Consider the following 12,500-nt stretch of genomic DNA (forward strand, 5'->3'; position numbering starts at 1 on the left):
ATATAATAAATGAAAACACAAAAAGGGAAAAAATATCTTATTAGAATGATTCTCATAAACTTGGATATCACAATAATTATAAACAAATGTCATGACTAAATGTAATGAAACAGTCATTTTTTACATTCACAGGAAATCGACTGGGCCTCCGTTACTTGCAAACAGACAGCTGACGTCATCTTTGCTGTTGACACGTCTTCATCAATCTGGCCACCTCACTTCAACAAGAACATCAAAAGTTTCATCAAAGGCATCATCAGCAATTTCAACGTGGGTCCAGGTCCAAAGGATTCCAGAATTGGCCTTATCTTGTTCTCCACCAGAGTCTTCCACGAATTTCGCCTGAAAGATTTTTCCAAAATTAGGGACATCGAGTACCACATCAATAGACGAATGTTCTACCGCGGTGGAAGCACCAACACGCATAAAGCCTTGAATTATATTGCAAAAGATATGCTGCTTCCCCAGAACGGACGGAGGAAAAACGTGACTACCCTCGTCATCATCATCACTGACGGCGCGTCTAACTCCCCAGACAAGACCAAAGCTGCTAGCGACTTCCTCAAAACGAAAGGGGTTGAAGTATTTGCTATAGGAATTGGTTCCAACGTGAAAGATGAAGAGTTGAACTACATAGCCTCAGATCCCCATGAGGATTTCGTGTTCAATGTAAAAAGTTTTAACACAATTGGAGATATCGAGAAAAGATTTGCTAACCAGACATGTAAGGCGTTGAAAGCTGCAGCTACTACCACTACAAGTACTACAACCACCACCACGACAACAACGACGTCAACAACTACAACCACAACTCCTACCACCACTACGACCGTGACCACCCCGACAACTACTACCCCCATTACTACCACCACGACAACTCCTACTACCACCACCACAGCAACTCCAACTACCACCACTAACACCACAACACCGACGACTACCACCACTACGACGCCTACAACCACACCCACCACCACGGCGAGACCAACAACTTCCACTGCTACCACAACTACGACAACCACCCCATCAACAACTACAACCACCCACCCTGCCAGCAGTACACCTACAAAAGCGGTTCCAAAGACAAAAATAACAACAGATGAGCGTCCAATCGGCGACCAGCCCATCATTGAAGAATGCCAGGGGAAACCAGCTGACATCTACTTCCTGTTAGACGCTTCATCTTCCGTTTGGATCGGCCACTTCCACAACAGAGTGTTGCCATTTGTCCGAAGTCTTGTAAAATCTTTCGAGATCTCACCAATGAAAACACGAGTTGGACTAGTAACTTTCTCCGACGAAGTTGATCACGTTTTTAACCTGGCAAAACATCGCAACCTGAAATCTTTGAATAAATCATTGCAACCGGAAAACGTTGCTTACCTCACTGGAGGAACAAATACTGGAGATGCGATTTCTTTCGTCACCGATCACGGCCTTGGAGATGGGGTTGCAAGGAAAGATGTTGCCAAAATAATCATCACAGTAACAGACGGCTTGTCCCAGAGGCCCCTGAAAACCAAGAAGGCCGCCCAGCGTGCAAGAGAACAGGGAATCCTCATGTTCGCAATTGGTGTCGGAAAACAAGTTGATGACGCAGAACTTTCAAGTATTGCCAGCGATCCCGACGAAGACTTTGTCTTCACCGTGGAATCATTCCGCGCTCTTTCCTCTATTACCGAACGACTGGCAAAGCAAACATGCCGTGCTGTTGCTAAAGTAACAGGCAACGGAAGCAATAAAGACAAAAAACTAGACTGTTCCTCTAAACCACTCAACGTTATGTTTCTCTACGAATACTTGAACTCTGTCCAAAATGCTAGGAAAGTTCTTGACCACGTGATATCTGGATTTGCCACCAAAACAGCATTGCACACCAGCCACTCTAAAATCGGGGTCATGACCCAGCCGTGTGTTGGAGGCAACATTGATATGATGCCCGTCTACGACTTCCAGATTTCCCTGACGGAAAGAAGCGTAAACCATTACGTCACCTTAGCCGATATCGTTCGTCAGTTGAGAAAAGACAGCTTCAAATCCGGCAATCTCAACGCGGGAAAGAAAGTGGCGGTTATAGTTGTAGACGATCACACGCAGGACAGACTTGCTCTTCGCAAAGAAGCGAGAAGGTTAAAATTTCAAGGGGTTCAAGTGATTGTCATCGCCGTTGCAGAAGTCGATGAGAAATTATTAGAATCAATAGTATCTTATCCTACAGAGCATCACATTGTCAGGGTGGATAGTTATGCTGATCTAGAACATTCTGAGATTAACTTGATCGAGCGCATGTGTGACTCTCAAGAAGGCATGTTTAAATCTGATGACATCACTGGCCATAATAGAAATAGAGCAGTGGTGTTTCAATCTGTGTCATATTGATTTTATTCGAAAGACATATAGACAAGGAATGTGTGTGTGTGTGTGTGTGTGTGTGTGTGTGTGTATGGGTGTTTGTGTGTGTGTTACCGAGAGAAAGAGAGAGAAAGAGAGAGAGAGAGAGAGAGAGAGAGAGAGAGAGAGAGAGAGAGAGAGAGAGAGAGAGAGGAGTTTGTCATATTTTCAGTGCATCACTGATAATTATATTTATAAACTGAAATATCATCAACCTCATCATTGTCATCGTCACTATCATCATCATTATCGTCATCAACATCATCATTAGGCAGTATTATCATCATCATAATCATCATTTTCCCAACTAGAATTTAAAAATATCAATGGTTGTGAAAATTTATCTGAAACAATGTTAATAAATAAATAATATTAATAATATAAAAGAAAAATTGTTACATTATTCCTTGTGTTTACAATACTGCTGTTTGTGTTTTGAACTAACATCTTGAAAATGATAAGAAGAATGAGACACAAGAATAGATTTTTACAACTATGAGATGCTCTACGTGAGTCTTATTTCACGAGTAACTGATGATTTTTAACTCCTATTGATGTCAAGATAGTTCTGCGATAGTTGTGGTTTTACAAGTCAAAGTGATAACTGCTATAAGCTGTGGACTGTAAAAAGTAATTTTAAAAAATGAATATAACAGCTTCAAAAGAAGAACAAAATACCAAACATGGAACGTTTCGGACTCAAAACCCTTCTTCAGCCAACAACAAAAAAACAATAAAATCATAAATACATTACTAAATGACCTATCGAATATTTCTCTGTCGTCAATCTGATATTTTAGTAATGCATTAATTTATGTTTTTACTTTGTTTCGTTTTTGATGTTAGCTAAAGAAGGGTTTTGAGCCCAAAACTTTCAGTATTTGGTGGGGCCTGATTTTTTTTTTTTTTTGGAAGCTGTTATATATTCGTTTTTGGATAATACAACAAACAACTTATTATTCTTATGATGATCCGCTGTTACGTGCACAAAATTACAGCCATCAACTTGTATCTATTGACCGAGGTTTACTAATTTGCAGGTCTGATAACCCAAAGCGTCTAAAGATTATTGCGGTAATCGAAGTTCGTACTCTCACTCTCAAACCAACGACAAATATTGTCCAGGTTCATTGTAACAATACCAAATCAAGTCAATAAGCGCTCGATCAGACCTTCCATATTGACCCATTTGAAAAAAGTACCTTCAAAGGTTTTGACGTCTTGAAAATCTTGTGACGTCAATTCAAACCGTTCAAATAAAAATGGAGTATCTACTTAGCGTAATATCCACTAAACGTGCTCAAAGCGCTTTACAAGAGGTTCCTAGCCAACAGCTAAAAATTGAGCATTTATAGAGCGCAATATCCACTAAACGTGCTCAATGCGCTTTACAAGGAGTTCCTGGCCAACAGCGACACTTAACATGTAGGACGGGGCATGACGCCTATAAGGCGATATTATATTTTTTTCGGACAGAGACAACGCTGTTAACGGCCAGGTACTCATTTTACACCTAAGTACGGTGAGAGAATGTGAGTAAAGAGCCTTTTCCAAGGACTCAACTATCCGCCGAGCGAGTCTCGAACCCAGGACCTTCCGATCCCAAAGAGAGTGTCTTACCACAAGACCACATAGCCGCACAGCTACATTAAACATAATAATATGGGAGGGGGCATAACGCATGTTACGCGATACAACAATGTTTCCCAAAGAGTCAACGCTGTTACCGGCCAGGTACTCATTTTACACATGATTTCGGTGAGCGAATGTGAGTAAAGAGCCTTTTCCATGGACTCAACTTTGCTTACTGTCGAAAAAAAAATGTATCTAAAAAGGTGTATAAGAAACGAAACGGTACCAGACAACGCAGAACTGTGATTAGTAAGCCCGAGTTTCCATCTTCCCTGTCGAGGCAGGCTGTGTTTTTTTGATGATTTTTGTTTTTGTTTTATTTTTATTTCTGTGTTGTTTGGCACATTCTTTTTTCATACTATAGAAAAAAAAGAAAAGATTTTTAAGTTACACCAGTGCCTGCTCTCCATTATTACACCATCGCAATATTAACTCAAATTTTATATGTAAAGCGTAAAATAAAATTACTACAAGCATCAGGCTGTTCCCGACATAAGGTTTACCTTTTTAAGACGAATTTTCACAAAAATTATCCACCCCACCCCCCCTCATCTTTATGAGGAAATTTGTCTCCAAGAGTCTCTATCAAGGAAAACTGATGTAAAAGCTCACGTATCAGCCACAATAATGTAGCTCCGAAAAGTGAACAAAGGCAAGATGACTTTCCCAAATGCTTTCAGCACTGCAATGTGTATATATATATATATACATGTGTGTGTGTGTGTGTGTTTGCGTGTGTGTGTGTGTGTGTGTGTGTGTGTGTGTCGAATTTCTTACCTCCAAGTCACAAACCCAAAACCGTGCCGCTCTGTCCTCCCCTCCTTCCCTCTTTCCATCCTTGGTGAGAGACATTCTTCAATGGTTTCCATTTAGAAAACCAAAATTGACTTGTTTTCATTCTTTCCTAGTTAAAATATGAGTGTTAAAAGAGGCCGAGAATGGATGCATGCATGATTGTGATGAATATTGTTAGAGTAATCCTTCAGAGCCATTAGACCCATGGAGCGGAGTTTATCCTGGTTTCTATAGCGTGAAACGGACAGTAGCAATTTCTTGCTACCCTTTGGATAGAACCCTAGTCTAAAGCAAAGTATTTTCCGCCAGATCCGACAGACCTAGCAACTCAATCACTGCTAGGTGGATTGGGGGGTCAGAATAAAAATCTCGACAACACCCGGGATCGATCTCGGTCACTTTGCATGTTAAGTGAGTGCTCTACCAACTGAGCTATCGAGAACCACGAGTGACAGTACTAAAAAGATGCCCAACAGGCGATTTGTACGGTATAAAATGGAATTGGATTTCTATAATATGGCTTGCTGCAGGAAATTTATCAATCTTTGTGAAGCGAATAAATAAATACCATTTTGAGGCGATGGGTCACATAATGTATCGTATATCAAACTTGTTCTGCAACCCTTTCGATTCGTGGGTCAAACTTCAGATGCGCACGCATCGAACTTGCAAGCAGGAACGTTTTTATAAAAATAGAATATATAATATGAATAACTCTCGAAACTTGATGTCACTCTATCAATATTTAAAAAAAAAATAAAAAAAAAATATGCCTTTTACACCACGATATCATTGCCTAGGCATTCCACGAAGGAATATAGATAACTCATCAAACAATATGTCTGATGTCAACAGGAATCACACATGTTGTCCAAGTGAGCAAATTGGGGATTAATAATCTTGCTCAAGGAAAAAAAACGAAAGTGCCTGAAGCGGGGCTCGAACCCGGGTCATCCGGATCACAGTGCAATGCCTTAACCACTCGGCCACTTCGCCCCCACACTATCAATATACCTATTTCAATACCCATCAATCCCGATCTCTGCACCCACTTACAAGTTTGCACAAATCAACAGCGCTTGGACTCTGCTATAGTGCGGCTGAGTATTGTGCTCCAGTATGGACAAGGAGCTCACATACAAACAAACTTGACACCAAATTAAGAGACACCATGCGAGTGATAGGCGGCTGTATAAAAACCACACCATCACAATGGCTCCCAGTTACCAGCGCAATAGCCCCTCCACACCTAAGAAGAGCACTGTCAAATCAAAAAGAGCTAAACAAGGACCACTCAATATTGGCAATAAATACCCCCCCCCCCTGGCAAAAATAGTAAAAGACGCCCCACAAACAAATCGACTTAAGTCCAGAAGACTCTTCCACAAATCTGGAATAGAAAACCTTGACATCACCACTGCCTGGGCCAATGTATGGCAATTAAACCTGCCCAAAAATGGACAATTCATTACCAACCCCACTCTGCGCCTTCCTGACTTTAAAACAGCAAAATGAAAACACTGGGTCACTGCGAACCGACTTAGAACCAACCATGGTCGCAGCAAAGAAAGCCTTTATCGATGGAGACTCATTGACTCACCAATCTGTCAATAGTGCAAAGGGGCACGTCAAACCATCGATCATCTGGTCCTGCAATGCCCAGTAACAAAATTAGAAGGGGGGTACGAAACAATCTTTGAAGCCGGAGATGACCTGACATCATGGATCGACAAACATAATCTGGAGGTGTAGCCATACGCTACTACAAATCTATTCACTATTCGACCTTTAAAAATCCCTCCTTATGCCAAGTCAAGTGTGGTCTTTTGTAAAACTCTATACATTAATGAGATTTTTATAACTAGACTGTGTTGAACGACCGTCTCTCTGTATTTAAAGGTATTTTGATGATGTTCAATAGAAATTGGCCAATTGTCCATTCATGAGGAATATCAATGCAGACCTTTAATCACGGGTGATGAAGTCGGGATGAAATCAAGCATAAAGTAAGTACGTGTAGACGTCAAGAATATTGTATGCTGCATTGTAACTCGATTTCCATGTATCACTCGCTTGAAAGTCAATCTAGTCCTTCTCAAGTTTTTGTGTAACAGCTTTGATCTCTAAGTCGAAAGGTGTAGTAGATTCGATTTTTGTATTTGAGTTTGCAACATAGAATTAAACGGGTAAATTCCTTGGTTTGCAATGTATTAAAAATCGTTTCAAACATAATGGCATCTGTTGGCTGACATGTTTTACGATTTTTTCTTCATTTTGTTATAGCATATCAATATCAATATCAATATCAATATCAATATATATATATATATTATATATATATATTATATATATATATATATATATATATATATATATATATATATATATAATATATATATATATATATATATATATAGTGAAAGTTACGAAAAATTTGACAAAAATTAACTAAGTCATCTTCTATTCATAAGTACTCATTTATTTATTCCAAATGACGAAATGTAATTTGTGGCCTGAATATGTATATATATATATATATATATATATATATATATATATATATATATATATATATATATATATATATATATATATATATAATGCAAATGTTGATGCTTGAAGCTCGAAGAAATGAATGAATTAATAAATAGATAAATATAAATAATCAATAAAAATAATGAGTAAGCAAATATATAAATATAAAATTGGGAAAACTGAAACGTTCACAACACCCGTCTTCATAAATCAAATTGAAGCTTATTATAATTATCATCATCATCATCATCATCATCATCATCATATCATTATTATTATTATTATTATTATTATTATTATTATTATATTATTATTATTATTATTATTATTATTATTATTATTATTATTATTATTATTTATTATTATTATATTATTATTATTATATTATTAACTATTATTATATTATTATTAATTATTTTATTATTATTATTATATTATTATTATTATTATTATTATTATTATATTATTATTATTTATTATTATTATTATTTTATTATTATTATTATTATTATTATTATTATATTATTATTATTATTATTATTATTATTATATTATTATTATTATTATTATTATTATTATTATTATTATTATTATTATTATTATTATTATTATTATTATTATTATTATTATTTGTTTTATTTTATTTTATTTATTTACTTTTTTTTTGGTTACGATGTTAAACCGTAGTCTATTATCTAATTTAGTTTCGATAGTCCAAAGTAGACGTTTCCCATTCTTCCCCACTCTCTCATGCTATCCTTTCACCAACATCTCCTTTTCAAAGGGAAAATAACTAACTAAATAAATTTAGAAAGAAAAAAAATAGTATAAATAAAGCGAATACCCACCTGTATATTTGCCAGATTGGCATTTTATCACCAAAATAATGTCGAAAATATTGGTCCAAGCTTGTTATATTATAACTTCCACTCCGGGAGATTCATAGATTTTTGTTAAATTCTAGATTCATGACCATGACTTGACAATAACGACAATAATCAATGTTGGATCAAGGTATTATGACTGCACGTTTATTGTGTTCGAAAGCTAGCAATAACATTTTACTTAGCAATGATAAAAGTAAGCATAATGAATTGGATTTTCTCAGATAAGCTTAATAATTGACACATTAAGATGTCGGTTATTACTTTTAAAACATTAAAAAAATTCTTATTACTTTTATGTTAGAAAGTTTACTCAGGGGCGACTCGAAACCAACTTTGCAATTGAATAAGAAAATATAGTTACAAACATCTTATCTGGTATCCTTGAAGTCTGTCTTTGTCCTTGACCTTGTAGGTCGGTTCGAGTTGAGTGGTTTTGAGATTTTGGTTATTCAGTGACGATAATAGATAAATCGCAGGTCTAACTTGTCAAGGTAAGGCCAAGGAATTTACCCAATGGAAACCGTACGGTGCTCTTATTGGCTAACCAACCAGCGGCCTCGATGAGAAAAATATCCGCCATTTTGATGTTGGCTGGGAATCGCGTTACTATCGTAAACAAGCGCTGATCGGCCGTTCATGAAAACAAGTTGCTGCTCGCTCGTTTAACTCAAAATTATTCAAAACGATCTCTCTAAAATGATATAAATGTGACTTCTTAAGGTTTTCTTCACGGTCAAAACCACACAACATTCTATTAATGATTACGTCCGAGGCAAAAAGGAATATTGACAGGTCGACCGAGAGTTGAACTCGTGAGACGACAAACATCAATGCGAAGTGTAGCGAGAGTCAAGCTATTGTTTGTCTTGTCCTATTCTATATAGAGAAAAGGATAAATAGTATAGCCTCGTGTGTGAGTGGTTGCGTGTCATAGTCTTGTTTTTAAATTGTTTCTGTTGTTTATGTGTGTAGTGATGACTCTCTCACACTCAATTTCAATGCCGAAAGAGGAATTCCCGCACACAAGAAAGGGGAATTGGGGTGGTATTTGGCATACATATTGTATAGTATCTAGTTCTAAATAGATAACTGATTAGAATTATATTATGATATATAAACACAATGCCAAATACAATTCCGAAGTTTCCTTATTTCAAATGAAGTAAAGCTCCAAAACCTAATGGTAGTGATTGTAGTACTGAGTGTTAGTGAGGTGATGTGGTGTTGGTGGTGGTTGTAGTTGTAGTAGTAATAGTGATGATGATGTGGTGGTGGTGATGATTGTAGTTGTAGTAGTAGTGGTAGTGATGATGATGTGGTGGTGGTTGTAGTAGTAATGGTAATGGTAATGATATGGTGGTGGTGGTGGTTGTAGTAGTAGTGGTCGTGATGATGATGTGGTGGTGGTGTTTGTAGTAGTAGTGGTAATGATGCGGCTATGTGGTCTAGTAGTATGACACTCGCTTCCGGATCGGAAGTCCTGGGTTCGAGCCTCGCGCCTCGGTGCATAGTTGAGTCCTTGGAAAAGGCTCTTTACTCACATTCTCTCACCGTACTCAGGTGTAAAATGAGTACCTGGCCGTTAACAGAGTTGTCTTTGTCCGAAAAATTGTAATATCGCCTAACAGGCGTCATGTCCCGTCCTACATGTTAAATGTTGACCAGGGACCCCTTGTAAAGCGCTTTGAGCACATTTAGTAGATATTGCACTATATAAAGCTCAATTAAAAAAAAAATATTTCAATGATGATGATATGGTGGTGGTGGTTGCAGTAGTAGTAGTGGTAGTGATGATAATGTGGTGGTGGTTGTAGTTGTAGTAGTAGTGATAGTGATGATGATGTGGTGGTGGTTGTAGTAGTAGTGGTAGTGATGATGATGTAGCTGTGGTGGTTGTAGTAGTAGTTGTAATGGTGATGATATGGTGGTAGTGGTGGTTGCAGTAGTAGTGGTAGTGATGACGATGTGGTTGTGGTGGTTGTAGTAGTAGTGGTAATGGTAATGATATGGTGGTAGTGGTGGTTGTAGTAGTAGTGGTAATGGTAATGATATGGTGGTGGTTGTAGTAGTAGTGGTCGTGATGACGATGTGGTTGTGGTGGTTGTAGTAGTAGTGTAGTGATGCTATTGGTGGTGGTTGTAGTAGTTGAGGTAGTGATGTGGTGGTGGTTGTAGTAGTAGTGGTGGTGGTGGTTGTGGTAGTAGTGGTAATGATGATGATATGGTGGTAGTGGTTGCAGTAGTAGTGGTAGTGATGACGATGTGGTTGTGGTGATTGTAGTAGTGGTAGTGATGATGATGTGTGGTGGTGGTGTAGTAGTAGTGGTAGTGATAATGATGTGGGGCTGGTGGTTGTAGTAGTAGTGTTAGTGATGATATTGTGGTGGTGGTTGTAGTAGTAGATGGTGTGGTGGTTGGAAAACACATTACAGGTTATTATAATACATGATTACACACATTATCTAACTTCATTTTTTGACAGCTTCGTTGTGCCATAAATATACGCAACAGTTCTGAAACATTTTATTGTGGATTTTGATATTGTTTGTTGTTTTTCTTGTGTCGTTATGTTGACATAGATACCGAATGAATGGTAATTACTACATTCTCAGCCAACAACAAAATGGCGCTGAATGCTTTCATTGGTGGACACTTTTTAGGCTTCGTACGTATTCTCATTCGTTTAATTCTATGGGTAAGGCAGTTATCTCTCGTTTTGAATTTTGAGATATTGAACTGTTATGTATTAAACTTGTTCCAGGGTCGTCCAACCATCCTTTCCAATTTTTAGGCACTCTTTGTACTTGCCTCTCCTGTTCCGTCATGTTCCAACAACTTGCATTGTTTATGGTGGTTACGGAAAAATAATTAATGACAACGGCAGAAGTAATTATATTAATAACAAGATATATATCATTAACATAAATTTTAACAATAACAATGATAATTACAATAATGTAAATAAAAACGATAATTAAAATAATGATAACTATACCCATTATTATGTGAACAATAATAATATATAATGATAGAACGGCTCTAAATTTATTATAAAGTAAGCAGCAAGCAGTCGACACATTTATTAATGATAATAATAATAATAATAATAATAATAATAATAATAATATAATAATAATAATAATAATAATAATAATAATAATAATAATAATAAATAATAATAATAATAATAATAATAATAATAATAATAATAATATTAATAATAATAATAATAATAATAATAATAATAATAATAAAATAATAAGAATAATAAGAATAATAAGAATAATAAGAATAATAATAAGGGAGGCCTTCCGTAGGCTCCTACATCCCCAGTATTTTTGTTTTTTATAATGTTCTAGTACGGGTTTGGGAAGGGGGAAACTTTAAAAAAAAGTCTCCCACCTCCCAAATCCCCTATTAGAACAAGAATACTGGGAATGTAATAATAATAATAATAGGCCTAATAATAATAATAATAATAATAATAATAATAATAATAATAATAATAATAATAATAATAATAATAATAATAATAATGATGATGATGATGATGATGATGTTGATGATGATTATGATAATAATAAAAATAATTTTTTAAAAATGATATCATCATCATCATCATCATAATAGTGATGATGATTAATGATTATGATGGTGATAATAAGTAGTAATGGTAATAGTGATCATATAATGAAGGCAATATAATTTAATAATAATAATAATAATAATAATAATAATAATAATAATAATAATAATAATAATAATAATAATAGGCCTAATAATAATAATAATAATAATAATAATAATAATAATAATAATAATAATAATAATAATAATAATAATAATAATAATAATGATAATAATAATAATAATGATGATGATGATGATGATGATGATGATGATGATGATGATGATGATGATGTAGTAATAATAATAATGAAAATAATTATTATAAGAATGATGGTAATGATAATAATAATAATAATACTAATTATAATGATTATAACAATAATAATGATAATTATAACAATAAATATGGCAATTGTAACAATCATAACGACAATGGTGATATGATAATATTATAATTATAATGATAGTAATAATGGTAATGGTAATAATAATAATAATAATAATAATAATAATAATAATAATAATAATAATAATAATAATAATAAAAGGGTGATGATGATGATGATGATGATGATGATGATGATGATGATGATAATATTAATAATAATAATGAATATAATAATAATGATAC

General features: G+C 35.2%; 1 protein-coding gene across 1 annotated transcript in view; it reads left to right on the forward strand.

Annotated features, from left to right (window-relative positions):
• Window positions 1–2,537, forward strand: part of LOC144970704 (collagen alpha-1(XII) chain-like) — a 3,374-nt gene extending 837 nt beyond the window's left edge. Inside the window, exon 2 of the mRNA XM_078910623.1 lies at window positions 133–2,537. Within this exon, the coding sequence (XP_078766749.1) occupies window positions 133–2,379 (2,247 nt within the window). The 3' untranslated portion in view covers window positions 2,380–2,537. The remainder of the gene's footprint in view (window positions 1–132) is intronic.
• Window positions 2,538–12,500: the final 9,963 nt, after the last annotated feature.

This window comes from Berghia stephanieae, chromosome 1 (assembly GCF_034508935.2).
Source record: "Berghia stephanieae isolate SIO BIC M18660-M18661 chromosome 1, UCSD_Bste_1.3, whole genome shotgun sequence".
Taxonomy (NCBI): domain Eukaryota; kingdom Metazoa; phylum Mollusca; class Gastropoda; order Nudibranchia; family Aeolidiidae; genus Berghia; species Berghia stephanieae.